The sequence below is a fragment of the Plectrocnemia conspersa genome, unplaced genomic scaffold, assembly GCF_051122295.1.
Source record: "Plectrocnemia conspersa isolate PC_06_02 unplaced genomic scaffold, ASM5112229v1 ptg000012l, whole genome shotgun sequence".
Classification (NCBI taxonomy): Eukaryota; Metazoa; Arthropoda; class Insecta; order Trichoptera; family Polycentropodidae; genus Plectrocnemia; species Plectrocnemia conspersa.
Window position 1 is genome coordinate 15,836,176 of NW_028277176.1, and position 18,473 is coordinate 15,854,648.

Below are 18,473 nucleotides of genomic sequence, written 5' to 3' on the forward strand. Positions count from 1 at the left end.
TACTAATACTATAAATTAAGGATTGTCTTATATAGATTACTCTCTCTTTACTCGACTAACAGTTTTAAATTTCAATTAAATGTGTTTCCGAATCTACGAATGACATACCAAAAAATGTCTATCTATACAACACAAACACATTCTTATTAAATTAATATATTGCTTGAATTACTTTGTAAGAATGAGACGACAATAATTTTTATTAAATAGTGCATTTTATTCAATTTGTTTGTAAATTAAATTGTATACTATTTTCTATGATAACAAGGTATATTATTTATACGGCATATTATTTATATATATATATATAGTTGAAGAATACAGAAAAATTGAAGCCCCATAAAATGAGGTTAAATAATATAGAATCTAAGCCCAAATAATCCATATGTTTTTAAGCAAAAGTCATTCACAAAATTGCAGTAGCACATACGGTTATTTTTTAAAGTCAGTCATAGCTTATAAAAGTACACCAAATTCAAATTCGAGGTAATTTTTTAGATGACAAAGTTCGATTATGTAACATTCAAAAATAAAACTGTTTTATTCTGTTTTATGTATTAGTTTAAGTTTTTCCGCACGTTTCGAACTATTTTTATTTTTAAATTTTGTTAAATTTAAAAAAAAACTGATGTTTTTTGATAAATTTATGTAGAAAACCTAAATGGAAAGTGGTTTTACCATAACTTAAAAATTATGTTGATCTGTTATATTTAATTCATCCATTTTGCGGGCGAATAAAATACAATGAAGGTTTCAACAATCGCATTTGAAATCGTTAAATATACAATGGTTTGTCTAACAAAACTTTACAAATCGACAGAACACCCAGAATTGCATAATAGCCACAAAAACTTTCGAATTTCGATTTTATTTCTTACTTTTAAACTTATCTGAAATATTAATTAGCCATCATTTTAACAAGCCTCGCATCGTATAAACATTGTTTAAATCATCCTTTGTAATTATTAGACGGTCACCCAATATGGGAACTTGAAAAAACTTTTACGAAACTAATGCGATCGTCTTTGAATTTACCTGATCACTAATTGTTCAAGCTTCCTTGAAGGACCATTATAAGATATGTCATTCAATCCTATCACCAATCATTGGCAGTCACTCGAGAGTCACTCACCAAGCACTCGACAGACTTTCAAGACTCCGCCGCATTTTCAGTAAAGTAAATAATATGTAAAAGTCACGCCACCAATCCTAAAATCCACATTATTTCAATATTCATGCTTGAGGCCTATTCCGTTCATGAAAAATATGAAAAAGAATATTTTTAAATTATGCTATATTCCAAATTATACATTTCATTCCATTCCAAGGTAACAGGTGTCAGTCTCTTAAGGGTGCGCTGCGATAAACTTAATTAGTTAGAACGCGAGTTATACACGTGTTGATACGCGATTCGGTTACGGAAGAACAAATTAAAGCCTACCTAGTAGGAGCGGTGCTCAAATTAACGCCGTTGTAAAATGCAAAAACGTTTATTTATTTAGATTAATTAATTAGAACGTAATTGTTCTCGTATTTTCCTAAGGTCGGATGAGCTTCGCGTTTAACAAGCTGCCTGTGCGAAAATTAAAACAAGGAGATTCTTAAGGGCGCAAGACGAAAATTTGCTTTGTTTATTTGGTACATATATTTTTATGCGTAAATTAAAAACGCAAAGTATTCAAGAAAAAAAATCTGAATGGAATACAAAAAAAACAATGAATTAACTACTGCTTGGGTAACTATATCCTAGTAGATGTAGTTACAATAAATAATAAAAAAATCCATGACACGTCCGAATATAGTTATGCTATTTCTTTTGAAATATTAAGTAGCTCGTAAATAAAAATCATAGTGTATTATATAAGCAATTACTTGCTGTGAAAGTATATTGTGTGATTTCCTTTGAAAAAAGAATTGCAATGATACTCAATGAATAACCATTTTCTAAAGAAAATTCTATACATACAACAAACATATTTAAGGGTCGGTTTGCGTGCTTGCACGAGAGCTCGGATATGTCTAGTTACGCCACTATGAACATCCACAAGATGTTTATCTATGAGGATATCATTTTTATTTTCTAGTTTAATATCACATACCAGGGGGGGGGATTTTGGGGGGGGCACAGGTGGAAGCATTTGCCTCCCCCTGAATTTGACCAGAAAAATGCATGTCATTTAATGAAATACTATGAATCTTAATGAAATTGAAATATTAAAAAAACAACTACTGACTCTCTGACTTTATCGCCCCCCTGGAAAAAGCTTAAATGACGTTCCTGATTCTAAACCATAAATTATCAGGTTATTCCTTTAAGAAAATCTAAAAAAAAAAGCAATTTCGAATTCAGTGAAATCATATCGGAATACATTTTCACCGGTAAATATATATTTTACCAGTGGAAATATAATTTATCTGGCAGGTGCTAGTAAAATTAAACGATTTCAACTTTTCCATACGTAGTAATACATACATTTACAAACTCATTATTATTTCTTTACATGAAATGTATAGATGTTACAGTGATTAAATCCAAAACATTTTCACCAGAAGATATATATTTTTACTAGCGAAAATATAATTTAACTGATAGGCGCAAGTGAAACTACATGCTACTCTACAATTTATATAAAACTTAATTTGACAGTTACGAAACGTCAGTTTGCTGTTTAAACCCAAACCTAACCAACACGAATTAATCAAACCCAACTTGACCTATTGAAAGTTTTAAATCTAATTTGAGTTTTAGAATTTAGGTCAAGTCAAAAAAACAAACTAGGTCAACTTGTCACTCAGAAGAAAATAAGCGGAACATAAATTCAGACAGACTGAGCATTTCACATATTGCTCCACAGTTTGTATGCATTTCGATATTACACTTATTTCGATATTCTATATCGTGTCTTGAAAGTTTATTGAGAATTTGGATGGCTATTTAGGGTACTCTAGTAATAACTATAAATACCTCTTTAAAAACGCTCAATTCAATTGCTTATACTACCCATTCCAAATTAAAAAATATCCATTCACGTGGATATTTTGCTTATGAGTCAAATAACTCTCGCTAAGTATGCTTGTTATATCTCTGCATAAAACCACTTAAAAGCTTGAAAAGTATTATATTATGAAAACATTTTGACATTAAATATATGTTGCCATTTTTTTCATTTATACGACTATTCTCCATAGCTTAACATAAGTTTCTTCGTGAAGTGAAAGTCGTATTACACATTTTCACTTTAAGAGAAATTTTGTGGCAAAGTTAATGGTGTATGATTTAAATATCTTCAATAAAAATATATAAACAACCCTCCTTTTATAAATATGTAATGTAATTTGCTATTAAAATAATATAAAATAATCTATACATATCTTAATTTATTTCATTTATTGATAGCTCCTGGTTTTTTTTCTGTTAACCAAGTATTTTTACCTGATTAAAATATGTTTCGTTTTATATTTATTTCAGTATTATAATACTTTGATTATTTTTAAATAAAAATAGTATGGCAATTTGAAAGAGAAACTTATAACCAATGTAAAATTGTGAACTTTGCCTTAGTTGATAAATACACATTGCAGAGTAATATTAATTGAGATACATATTACTTAATTTGAAAAGTTATTTTTATATTATTAGCAATCGACTATTATAAAAAAGACTATAAAGCAAGAAAAGTTGTGATTCATCATAAAAAATAGCAATAAAATAAAGTGTTTTTTATTATCAAATTGTTCTGAAATAATAAAAATAGATTTTATTTCTATCTGTAATACAAAAGTTTTTGTTACTGACAACGTTTATTAAATTCAATCCCTGTGTAAAATGAATTTTTCATAGTTATTCATACAACTAATAGCATAATTTCACTTTGAAATCTAAAACGTAACTCAGACTTAACGATAAAGGATGGCTATCGAAAAGGACGTTTGTAAAACTCTCATGGGATTAATATTTTTATTTTAGCTTCGCAATATTTCAAGGAATAGAAGTAAATTTATAAATTACCATTGTAATGGTACACTTTGCAAATGTAAGACGACATTACGTCATGTCGGACAAATAATTGTAAATTACTCATAATTTAATTTCAAGTAAAATATTACTCAGTCAAATTCGATTCTGCTGCAAAAATTAAAAACAGTTCGTTTGGTTACTATCCCGGTACTTTACTGACACGCAATTACGACCATACGTTAGTAAAAGAAAAAATAAAAAATTTACACACAATTTTCGAGAATATAAAATAAAGAAATAACGAACATAAAAAACAGATGTTTTATATGTGAATGTATATAATACACAATTATAAGCCTATAAAGTCAAATCAAAACCTTAAAAGTGCTATAAAATTAATCCCACAGTGTTTTTAGCGCTTGAAAGCTACAAAAAAATATCGTTATCAAGTTGTAGTTATCAACACAATCACAAAAAGTTTTTTAGTATATTTATTTTTTTAAAGAATTATATAAAGGCGAGTGATGCGGTTTAAAGTTCACTTTGCAAAGAGTTTTTTTTACAATGCTGAGATTCTAAAATACACTGAGCCTTTAGCGTAAGAATACGTTCTTTGCAGAACATTTCAGACTCAAAAATAAGTTTTAAAAGTATAAACAATAAATAGCAATCAAATGAAATAAAATTATTAAGTAAGCGTAAAATTCGCGTTACGCACAACCAAGCACAATTTCTTTATAACTACGCCGATATTCTCCCAAAGTCTAACTGAGTAGACATTTGTCAGGGATAACTTTGGGAACGGGGAATTGATGCTGTGCCAGCTGGGTTGTGTCTAATGCGTATCAAATGAGATTATCATTTTTGAGGCATCTTGTATGTATCTGTCTTGGAAACTTTTGGAAGAATTGATTCCAACAAAGAGCAAACTCGGCGTTTATATTGAGCGAATGGAGTATTGTGCGTTTAACTTGTATATCTGAGACATAGGAAGCAAATAAGCGATACGGCTCACGTATTATATTGTTTATTATTACATAAATATGATATAATTTCAGCTTTATTAGTATCGTAAACGTAACCCACTAATGAAACTTGACTATAAGATGTCAAATTTAAATAATAATGGTGGAGCATGTGCATGAATATTGCTCTATAATTTTTAATACATATATTTTTACCCTTAGTTGCATGAATGATTTTTTAACTGGATATGTATATATTCACTGATTTATTTTACGTTTCGAACACAATACCTGAGTAATGTTATTCGCTCGCATTCGAATTTGTGAAAATCGACACGTTGAATTGATTCAGAGCGAATGAAAGCGCCTATGTAGAGTTTTCTTCAATATTCAACAAAGACCGTGAAATACAGACGACTGTGAATTATTGCGTGTATGTGGCACCTGATAACGTATGGATTCAGGAAAGGCGGTGAAATTTATGGGTGTTACGGATTCGCGTGCGTTTCAATAGATATTATATAATACGCAGAAACATACGTTTTCTTTTCCAAAAGATTTTAGACTTTTACTATAATATTTTTAATCGAAACTATATTGTAAAATTGGGAAGTTTGAGAAAAATTCTTACCGTTGAATGCGCTGGATACGAATATCTTGACAAGTCTAGGACACGGCCACTTGTCGGCGTTGCCGGAAAAACCCTGAAGGGTCTCCATCACCACAGTTTCCGGAACAGCCATCTTGTTTCCTGTTTCGCACACTATTCACAACGCGAAATCTTGGCTTGGTCAATGCGGTACAGATACTGCAACAAAATTAACATACTAATAAAAACAGAGTTTTTCACAAAACACTTTTTAAATAAAGAGATAAATGAAATATCAATTTTAATTATCTCTTAATTAAGTCATTTGCATTAATTAAAACATTTGCATTAATTAAAACATTAGCATTAATTAAAACAATATATAATTTAAAAAAGTTGTACAAAAATAAAAGTACACTTTTTTATCATCGCACAAATAATGAGACGCGATTTAATAATTTAGATTATATTGTTAAACACGTTAATCAATTGTGTTCCTATATTTTATTTGCTTCGGGTCGATTTACTTATTTTTTGTCAAACTTACAGATAAATGTGTATGAAGAAAAAAAAAATTTAATATTTTTTTTTTTAGTGAAAAGTATATTACTAAAATATTTTTTTTATTTTAAGAAAGAAATGGCAAATACACACATTTTTTAATTTAAAGCATTATACATAAAATATTATAAATAAAAAATTGAAAATATAAAATAAAGTTTGTACCATATATTTAAGGGTAGTTAGGTTAAAAAAAATATAATGAGAACCGAATTACATATGATGTTGAACAATTGTTATTCGTTAAAATTTTCTAATTTTCTCAAATTCATTACAAAATAGTGTGGTCGTATTTACATGTAAATACATATTCTGCACATAATAATTTCGTATTAAATGTCATTATTTCATTTCAGTTTAAAGTACTAAATTGTGGGTTAAAAGTTAAATAATATATGTCTGATTTTAGAGGGATTTTTGTTGTTTGTAACGAATACGTAAAACATGTAAATAAATAAAAATATTAAAATGTCGATGAATAAAACATTAAGGAGTGGTTAGTATACGATTTGAGTAATCTGTGAGAGATGCAGATGTCATTTTCAATATCAACCAACCAGAAGAGAATGAACATAAAGAAGAAGAAATTATTGATAGCATTAATCAGAATATAGCACTTAATTATTTTGACATATTATCTGAGTACATCTACCAATGTGAATTTAAGTATAACGATTAAATAAAAATTCGTTTTGACATTATAAAACCCCAAAAGACTTCTATGAACTAATCAAAATCATATAATATATAAGTATTGTAATATTAGTTTTATTTAAAAATATTTAACGATATTTTAAAAAGAATTAATAACAAATACATACAATAGTTCAGATTCCGGTCGACACTTCTCCATAATTATAATCTTATCGATTGGTATACACTATTTTATATTTATTTTTATTCAAATTCTGTTTTCCTTTTTTTAATTTTTTAATTCTCGAAAATGACACCACGCGATTATGTCGACACGCAAATATTAGGCGCGATAATGACAGCACGCTTATGTCGTACACCCTGTATTATATATAATACAATACTTGACCTTGTTAATAAAATGAAAAAATCATTTGTTTCAATTGTTTTATTATTATAAAAAAATGAATAGTAATCTTTTTAAATTTGAATCTTTAGCTTCATCATAAATATAATTTATTTATATATTTAATTCGCAACACCATTTTTCAATAGTTGGCCAACAAATAAACTTCTTGGATCGTTTGACTTTTACATTGTTAAAGGCATAGGGGTAAAATGAATTCTATCTAAATCATGTTTCAAGCTTTCATCTGATCATTTAATCCACAAACAACAAACTCCGATCTTATTAAATCATAAAACTGATTAGGATATATTTCAAGAAAACTTTGAACATATCCTTGAAAAGCAATAAAGAAGTAGAACAAGCAGTCCAATACTTAATAAAGTCAATTTAAACAGCAGCTTGTAACGCCACACTCAATCTATGCACAGATGAAAAAAATGGAAAAGCACCCCGTAATAATAACAAAAAATAGCAAAAAAAGTAAGCTATACAAAAAGTGTCAACGGCAATAAAACGTTAATTAAAAATTATTCTATTCAAAATTTCTTGAATAGGAGGCTTCAAAAAGGCACTATTACACACCGTGAAAAGCTACGAATAAGCTAAAGCAACCCATAAAATACTCGCCGCCAATTAGAAACGGAAACAGTAAATGGGCTAGAAGTGATAAGGAAAAGGCCGACCTTTTCAGCTCACTCGAAGGAGGTATTCACACCATACGATCCTGCGACAGAAACTACAATGGATGCAAAGGAAATCGCAAATTATCTGAAAGCACACCCCTTAAAGCGAGTCCAATAATTAAGAGATTTAAAGTAAAATAATATTACCAGATACAAAGCATCAGCAAAATTACTAAAAGAATTATCATAAAAAGAATGAAAATTATCACAATAATATTTAACGCTATACTAAGACTGGAATACTTTCTTTCGTCCTGGAAGTAATAATGATACCAAAATTAGAAAAACAACTCAAAGAAACAATAAGCGATAAGCCTGTTACATAAGCTGCATACTTGTCAATATCATATATAGAGTTGAAATCGTATATCTGATATAAATAACTATTTATTTTAATAGATTGCATAATGAAAAAATATTCTACACCCTACGAATATGCCTTCTATATGACATTTTTTGTGCGAGTATATTTTTTCTATCATGCAAAAGTGTAGTTAAAACAAAAATTTTATACAAGCATTTTAAAAATACTTTTAGTATCGCTACTTATTTTATCAAACCAGATATTGACGTAATAGTAACTAAAATATAGGTTTATGGTTCATATTACAATTATTATATTATTGTTTTTCATAAAAAAAATGTAATCTCTCCACTGGTAATATGTTACATAGTGATCAAAAATAACTTGACAGTATTTTGCCGGATGATATGACACAGAAGATATAAAAGGTTGGACAAGTGTATTAAACGCTATTAAAAAAGACAGTTGTCAATCTCGAAAAAGATATTTTTTTACTAATTTTTATTTTCTAAATATGTCTCGCTCTATATGAAAAGAAAAGATGAAAATAATGAAAATAAATTTAGTGACATACATTATTCGTTTTATTTATAAACGCCCGTTTTACGGTTGAAATAATTACGAAAATGTCATACGATTCACAGATTGTATATATATTTAAAGCTAGTTGTTGTGCTGGATAGGTCTGAAAGGTTTAAGCTGCAGTTATCAGTAGGGCTTAATTGCCATCCAGGAAATTGATACGCATTTGCGAAGAGTTTAACATTAACGTTTGCAAAAACGATTACGGTATCTCGGGGAAATATCGAGGAAGACATTGTGTGCCAGAGTTTATTTTACGTTGGTTGTGGAGAAACGGCTTACGAAGCTAATGGACGTTAGATAGAAACTGCAATATGTATATAAACATACCCTACTGATAAAGACAATAAAATATTAAGGAAACGTTTAAATAAATGTTTTTACTTGTCGTTATAAAAACATTTAAATATCCTATCCTTCGAGTCAGAAGGTTTATTTTTGATGAAATAACGTCTTGTTGTTATCAAATATGTTATGAAACCATTAATGAATGTTTTTGGTAGCTACAAGTGTATTTACTCCGGATTCCGGGCATCGATCTGGAGCAGTGTGTGCGAAGAGAGAAGCGGTGGCTTCTGCAATTTTCGCTAGTCTATAATTGAGTCACCCTTCTCTTGTTTATAGTCCATGTTAAAGTTTGAATGCATTGAATATTAAAGTATTTATATTAATTGCCTTGTCCTTGAGAGAATGCCAATTACAAAACGGTGGCAAGTTTTTTTGATACAAATAGAGCCGTTTCGAGAGCAAGCGCGAATACACGCGTTATTTTTTTAAGGATTTTAATTATTTTTCTGTTATGGCGCGTACTTTGCAATTTTACCTTTTAAAATGTTTCCCATGGCAGTGTTCTATTTTAACAAAAAAAAACATTTTTTTAGCCGGTAAAAACGTTTTTTTTACTTAATAGCATGAATATGTTTTTTATGATTTAATAGCATGAATAGTACTGCAATTCTGAATATAAAAATGGTATAATTAATAACCCAAACAAAAATAGTAATAAAGCATTAAAAACACAAAGATTTAAAAAAATAGCGAGTCTTTCCAAAGAGGGTGTTAGAACTATTTTAAAATATTTTAATAAAATAGTGACAATTATACTGAGTGAAAAGGACAATATCTCTAATAAATCCCAAGGATTTAATTAAATTTCCTGTAACAGTTGCGAAAAAATATACATCATACAGAACTGTGAAATTTTTCAAAGAAAAAATAGCATACTGGAGTTAAATTATTTTATAAAAATTAGCATACCACATTTTTGCTGAAGGCCACAACATCAAGTAAACATTAAAAAAAATCAATTGCTTACGCAAAAGCGTTTTCAAAAACTTGCCGGCTTTATTAAATTTCAATAAAATAAATTCAAATAAACATACAAAAACAAAAATCAAATTGTTGGCAAGAAAAATCGCGTGACAGTGTGAAAAAGTACGATACGTAAGCCGTCTCATCTTTAAAAGGCAAGTACCGTGTTGTATTTAGATAACAAATATTAACAATAGCATACAATCACACGTTAATTATAATAATATATAATAATCTATATGTATATATGTATATATATACATATATATACATGTCACACTACGACAGTAAAAATGAAATTTATTTTCATTTTGTTAACACGGAAAAACTCTTTGCAGATTTTCATCTACGTTGTGAAAAAAAGGAGAGTGAAACTACTCCGACAAGAATCTAGTGAAACATCTAGATATGTAGACAATATATATTTACTACGAAACATATAATTATATTATTTATAATTAATTCACTTACGTGTTCAAGTGTTAAGTAAATGCGCATATATCTACATATAACACTTTTTAATAAAAGAAATATGGTTTTGAAAACTAGTACGTTTATTTAGATAGGCCTGACATGAGAAAATGTATGTTTTAAAATACATTTTCTTTTTATTCTATTGTCTTTGTTTACAAAGACAAAACATTGACAACCAAGCCTTTGTTTGGACATGTGATTGATTGTATATATAACACCAATGGTGGCTATTTCAATTTTTCTGATATTGATTATGCTAATTAGACAAGAACAACAAAGTAAGTTTTATTCTAAGACATATATATATAGAAAGTTTCCAAGTCTAAAATATAAATTAACTTTAAATATAATAATTTGTTATTAAATATAATACATAATTAGAACGTCTTAGAAAGTATCACCTATAAAATATTTTCAATTCACTAGTAAAAAAAATCAGCGGTTTACACAAATGTGTGTATTCTTAATTAATTAATATAAATACATAGATGTTGTTTTCCCAATGTGTATTGATTATTTTAAATCTTTATGTTATTTTTCAAAAGCAAATTGAATATATGCTTATACATTGAATTTGGCTAGTAAAAGAAACAATCTCTTGTTAAAGTCGGCTACTCGTAAAAAACAAAAAGTAAGATAAAACATAATTTATGTATATATTTCACAATATATATATACATATATATTTTTTATATACAATAGTAGATTCGTATACGAACAATAAAAACAATTCTATACCTCTTGATCGCCTTTAAAGTCAAATATATAATTTCAATTTAGTCCTTATTCATAAAACCGCATAATCAGATTTGTAACTTTTCAAACTCGAACGCGAAACTTTCTTCAAGAAAAAAGCTTTTGCACGCTTTCGCCGATCGGCGTTAAATAATCCGAAGTAAAACTTTTTCTCACACGCGTAAATTTTGATCCTCTACTTGTAAAAATATAAATTGCGACGCCATTGTCACATTTTAAACTCACTATTGTTATATAATACGATATAATCCGCATCGGCGGCTATGTAAAATTAAATATGACTCTCTCTCTCTCTCTCACTCTCGGCCCTAAAATACAACAAATGCTAACATTAAATATAAATCTTTAGAAAGCCCATTTCCCATGAGGTGAAAAGCTGCCTTTGCGGGTCGTCGTTAACGCGAAACCCTTTTAGGAAAATTACCAAGCCGATTGTTGGATGTTAGCTTTGGAACGCAACTGACACACACACGTACGCACAACGCACATTACATAATACTATAAATTTAATCGTATACACCGACCTCTTATAAAATATTGTCGAATATAGGGTGATAGGATTCGAATGTAAGTTTTACGTGATTTTTTATGTAAAGTATATTTATCAGCCATCTAAAAATATTTAAAAACAAATGCGAAACATTTTCGACCCCCTCTAAATTTTCAGATAGCTCAATTTAGATTAACTAAAAAATATCTGACCCAAACTAGATTACATGGATAAAACCTAAGAATAGACTAATAATACTACAAACACTAAAATATAATATGATTAAAAAAATTGTCATTAAAACATTGTCAAAAAATGTCAAGAAAAAATAATTAGAGCAGATATTTGTCTGATATTGTATTTTTGTATTTAAAAAGTAAGGCTTTTTATTAGATTACCCTCTAAATTTATTTAAGTTTATTAATCCTTTCAGCTCAAATCAAGCTTTGTGTTTCTCTCACGCTATTGAAAATAAGTTTTAGGACCTGTATTGAAAAAATAATATCATTAACTTCATTACCGTATTTATTCAACTATAGAAAATAGCTTTCATTATTAAGACAACAATAGAATCTCTTGCAATAGAGAAACGATAAAGAGAATGAAACTCTGAAATAGAACCTAACTATCGTTAAGCTGCGATAAGAATGCCCTAGATACATACTAACTAGAAAATACAAGCAAAAAGCTCGTATAATGCCATAGTAATATGCATTCCATCGATTTATGGGATTGTATTACTATTAATGACATTATTATGTATATTATAGTGAATAAGATGCATATCATATTTGGTGTCTAATTTATATTTATTGTATCCAATCTATTGGGCGGCAATAAAAGTTATATATTTATTTATTTACTTCTTAAATGTATGTGAGCTTCGAGCTTTAGTGTTTTATAAATAAAAATAATATCAGAAGAAGTATCATATTAGTATAATAAACATGTATGTATTAATGTTTAACACGTAAAGTTAGTCGCGAGTGTATTTTTGAAACATATAGGCTGAAGTAACTCATTATTAGCTTTAATTAATCATCACAATATTCACCCGTGAGATTAGGAAAATCTAGGTAAACCTAATCTGTGATGATCGATTAGAATTATAATTATATAGTAATCAGTAATTCTGATATCCTAGATACGATAGAAATTTAAATACACTAAGGTCCATATGAGATTCGAACCCGGGTCTTTCAGTCAGAGACTTATACCACTCATCTATCATGCCGGTTATTATATTATTACATAATAAATATTTATTTATTATCAGCTTTTTGTTAGTTTTAGTTTATTTATTTACTATTTTTTTTAATATATAATATATTTATGTATATATTAGTAGTAGTTTTAACAGTCAATCGAAATAAAAATCTGAGAACATATTTTGTTATATCTGTGCTAGTGCACATCTATACCTTATTTGCGTTAACGCAGTCAGTTTGAGAGCTATCCATTTCATTATTATTCATAATTAAAAAAGAGATGGCAAATACACCCCTACTATAGCTATAAAGCACACGATACGGATATACGTTCGATTTTTATCGCATCGATTTTTGCTATTTATAAAGGCAGTCTATGACTGCTCAATATAATGCATGTTTATGATAAAAGTTAATTATATGGATCCAAATATTCTTTACAAATTTATTTTTAGCTCAATTATTATGTGTTATAGAATAGTTTAAAATGTTTAAATAATTCGGTATTCGACTACCTGCCATAACTTGTGTGTATGTATAACATATTTTAGCACAGTCGCATATGACTATATATGCTCTAAAATGCAAGTGTTTCGGAATAAATGTATTATCAATAAAGAACACTTTGTCAATCTTAATTTTAAAAGACAAAAGACCTTCATGCAAATATAAAAAAGATTGTCATTTAATGTTGGTTATTCGGCTATCCCACTCTCGCGCAGTGTTCTTATTATTTGCCGAAATAATATCGTGTCGTGACGCATGCCGTACCGTTGGGCTTTAACTTTTATTTTATTTATAAAAATACGTAGGAGTTTTTTACTTTATATACATTTTCAAACAATGATGTAATGAGTAGCTAATGTATCGTAAACGAGATATTGTAATCCTGTTATATATTTTCCCCCCAATTGTTTCGTTCTGAAATAATTTGCACATAAAAAATTGCGTTGCGCATTTGGGTAAAAATTGCTTTGTTACACGTCGTTGAGTTAAGGTTTTTAAATTGGAAATTTATGAATCCCAAGAGAGAACCTTTCCCAGGCTATCCCTATCGGTATTCAATATTACGCTGCCTACAAAAAAGCAAAGGGTTTCAAATGAAACTTGTAATACAATCGAGCGACAAATTGCGCTTTTTGACTATTTTGAACGTAAAATAAAGACGTTATGATTTGATTATTGAACCATACAAATTTTCTCTATGCCATTAAGGTCGAGCTTATAAAATCATCCATTGATGTCGCACAGCGTAAAAACTTTACGGCGCAAATTAAAGAGAGCGTCAAAAAAATACGCGAATCTCTAAAGTTCATCGCGCGTGAAATTGGGTTTCAGACAAGAGAGAGAACGAGTATAACATTTTTTTTCTATAGTTTGCTCGTCAAACGTCTCTTTGTTTCGACAACTTCTTAAGCAAAGAAATACAGGTAACTTTGGCGCGAGACAACTCGAGATTAAACCCCCGGGCGTTGATAAATGAAGGGGCGAATAAAGGAGTCGTTTCATGCGTGTATTTTCGGCAAATATACACACAAAGAGCATAAGTATAAATATGCATACTCACGAACACACACGATACAATATATATGTACAATAGATAGAAGAGCGCAGAAACACTGAATGTTTACCGTGTCGATAAGACCTACCTGTGGCTCGGTTAAAACAATTTTTGAAAGAGCCTTCATATGAAATAGAAAACACGCTATAATACAGGGTGAATGACAAATAAAAGTAAAAATAATAGTAAATCACTGATTTTTACTTACAAATAATATGCCTTATTTTTAGCAAATAAATACACTTTAAATAATATTAAACAGAATCTTCACAAATTTATATACAAAGATCTTTTCAATTATCCCAAATTGTAACCATAAACGTAAAACTATTTTGACAACAGCAATACGTAAAATATGATAAAAGAAATGATATATAAATATAATCATATAGTTTTACTTCAAATAAATAAAAATAAATATTTACCTTATAATTTTTGGGTATTTTAGTAAACTGGATTTTTTGTGAATAGAATAACAAGATTTTTACATTGATAGTTTTTTGGAAAAAAACTTATTATTTATTGGTCGATATATTACTTTGTTAATAAACTAATATTTTCTAGTTTAGTGCACTTTGTAAGCTAGATTAGGATAAATTTGATTTGCATACTCTCATTTCATAGCGCTCTAATTTTTCTGAGCGTAGTGACTATCAAATGTGTGACATATTGGCTTATGTGCTATCGAATAAATCAAAAAGCTCATTCGAAAATCGACCCATCTTACTAATCAACGTATCCTACCCCTAAGAATAACTTGCCAATATTCCAATTAATTAATTTTTAAACGACGTATATTAGGTCGTTTAGATAATAAATTTTGTTATTATGGAAAAATAGTATAAAATTGAATATACCCACAAAATAAATTAAATGCGTTATTAAATACATATACATTGCCTTCAAATATTCCATTCTGTCTTCACAATTCTCACAAAATAACGAAAGCAATATATTTAATAGATAAAAATGCATGTCATTTGATTGGGAAACACGTTTCACGTTTACGTGCTAAAATTTTAATTTGAAAGTGAGAGTAATATATGTAAGACAATCATAAATTACTATTGTATTAGACTTTGTGCTGCTACATTATCTACTTGTGTAATGTGAATGTCTTAATGGTTTGTCCTGTCTATACATATAATATGTCAAATTTACATTTTTAAAAACGCGGTGATGAATATTCCGAGCACATTTCAGCACGTGACACGCTTTTAGTTAAGATGTCCGTGTTCGTTTTTTAATTTATTTTGTTTTGTATGGCGGGATTTTATGTCTTTTCTTTTTAATTAAAATTTACCTTTTATCGTTTCAACGTAATACGTTTTTAATTAAGCGTGTTTCAAAGTTGCCGTAAAAATCCACATTGCGTGTGCACATACATATATAAGATATAAAAAAATATTTTGATAAAAATTATGTAATTTTACATAATTCCTTTTTGATTAACAGTCCAAAAGATTTTTTTATAATAATATTACATTTATACATCCTTATTTTTATTAAGCATAGCTATTCAATCCACATTTATATTATAATATACGTAAATATGTAATGGACTTATTTTTTAAGTTTATTTATATAAATACATAAATAAATCATTAATATAAATTAGATAATTTAATATATCTTGATCCTTCTTTTCAGTAATATTTCATGTTTTTTTTAAGTGGTCGAATAATTAAATTGCTATGTATAGAATGTATTGAAAAATATTTACTGTAAATGTACTTAAATATCCATTAAAATATAGCAACGCTTGTGTAAAAATATAAAGGTTAACTATAAAGATTTCTAAGTTAAATCTATTCATTCTACTATTCTTCATTATAGGGGTTTAAACCTGCTACACCGTTAACACTGAAGTCATTAAAACAATTATTTTTTAAATTGTATAAAAATTTGTAATAAATTAAATTAAATAATATTATATAAAAAGGAAATAAGCAACCAATTTTAACAAAAGACCTAATCATAATAATTGCAAGTTAGCACATTCGCCAATAACCGCTCATAAGCATCAGAAAAACTATCCTTTCGCGCATAAAGGGTTCATCATAAACAATACGTATATCATGTGTAAAAACTGCTATTGTATTAACGATTGTGAAAGTTTTAATTTAAGGCGTGAATATATTGGCACACCAACATCCGCATCTATGATTCGCCAGAGACGTCTCAAATCAACGGCCGAGGCGAGAAACAATCAGAGACGAGCTCGGACAGCAGATAGCTTCCGATGGAAAAGCGAGAGAGACCCGCATCAGTGGATCACTCAAAAGACATAATTTCTACACTTGTGGTAAACTTTACATAATAAAAATAAATTGTTACCAGCTTTTGCAGTTGCACCCCTACGGACTCAAAAACCGAAATCATTATGTAAAGAAATAAAAAATATATAAAATTATAATTTTTATTATCAATCAACTTCAAAAAGAATAATTTTATTACGCAATTTGATTGAATTTTGAACACAATAAAACTTTATCTCTTCACAGTTAATCAAATTGTCTCACTGATTCAATCTCAATTATACAGAAGCCCGATTTTTTTTATAATAGAACAACGTAATTTGATTTCTACTATTTTTAAATAATCTATTTCGAATGCAAGTCTTAACGAAATAATGTGTTAAAATATGCATTTGATTATTGATTAAAAATACTCGTACAACGACATTCAATATGCAATAATTCTATAAAATATATATTTCACTACTTTAAAGTCTCTGCGTATCATTTATTATACGCACGAACCTATAAAAAAACATGGTTAAATAATGGAAAGTATATTTCACTGCCACTAGAGGAGCTTTAAGTGCCATTATGGTTAACATTTTTTCGTTCTCATTTTATTTAATGTAAAAATATATATTTTTATTGCACTCAAACAACTCATAATAAATCAAAAAAGGTTAAACCACTCACAGGATACTCTAAGCAAATTTATATTTTAAAATTGTTGTGCTATTTACCTTCGGTATTTTAAGAATTTTATTTTACAGTTACAATTTATCTCAGTCTGTTGACAAACATTGGAAACAATGGATCGTTATATTTTATTATAAATTCATACACAAAAAGTAATATCAGTCAAAACTATGTATTATATATGTGTGGCTATGTATATAATTAGTAATAATTTGAAATGTGGTTTGATTTCTAGCAATAAAATTAGATTAATCCTAAAAAACGCTATCGATTTAAACTACTTTTTAATAAAGATTGAATTAAATTTATATCCCTAATTTTTAGACATTTTCAGTAAGTTTTTTTTTAATTTAAGTCATATAAATGTACTTTCGGCAAAATACATTATAATATTGTACACAAATAAAAAAACAGCCGACAGCATATAAATTATAATTGAAATGTACTTCTCAAATTTTATAATGGGTAATGGAATTACATAATTAAGTTTAGAATATAAAAGAATCATTTTTCTAAAAAAATACATTTAAATTAATTATTCACTTTGACATACCATAAATAAATAAATTATTTAAACAATTACAATTAAACATGTATCTGTATTTTTATAAAACTACAAAAATTTTAAGCATGGATGATAAATTTATTTTATATCATTTTAATGTACACACAGTATTTTCAACGTTTCCAATAAGTGAAATTCACGCAAAAAATAAGTCATATCCTATATCATCCCCTCGCGTGACGCATGTAATATATAATAATAATACCCACGTAAACGTTACACCACGTACGTATCACGTGTGCACATTATATGTACGTCAATCTATCATTTTGCGCAGGTACGTTTACGTTTACGGCGTATCCTTTAAATGACACGTCCCATCCAAGATATTAAACTCAGATTGATAGAGAAACGCGAGTGTTTCATCAACATTGCTGAGCTGCTCTTTGTTCTCTGGCCAATTTAATTACGGGCGGGACCCCTAAGAATAGAATTTGCAATCGGTCATGAGAATATTCAATGGGGTAAATTGTAAATTGTAAACTGGG

The 18,473-nt window shown here is 28.3% G+C and overlaps 1 protein-coding gene across 3 annotated transcripts in view; it reads right to left on the minus strand.

Annotated features, from left to right (window-relative positions):
- LOC148228376 (protein qui-1) overlaps positions 1-18,473 on the minus strand; it is a 171,159-nt gene that overhangs the window by 128,459 nt on the left and 24,227 nt on the right. For all 3 annotated transcript variants that reach the window (XM_088200422.1, XM_088200423.1, XM_088200424.1), the window contains exon 2: positions 5,555-5,731. In XM_088200422.1, coding sequence (XP_088056548.1) covers positions 5,555-5,666 — 112 coding nt within the window. In that variant the 5' untranslated portion in view covers positions 5,667-5,731. The remainder of the gene's footprint in view (positions 1-5,554; positions 5,732-18,473) is intronic.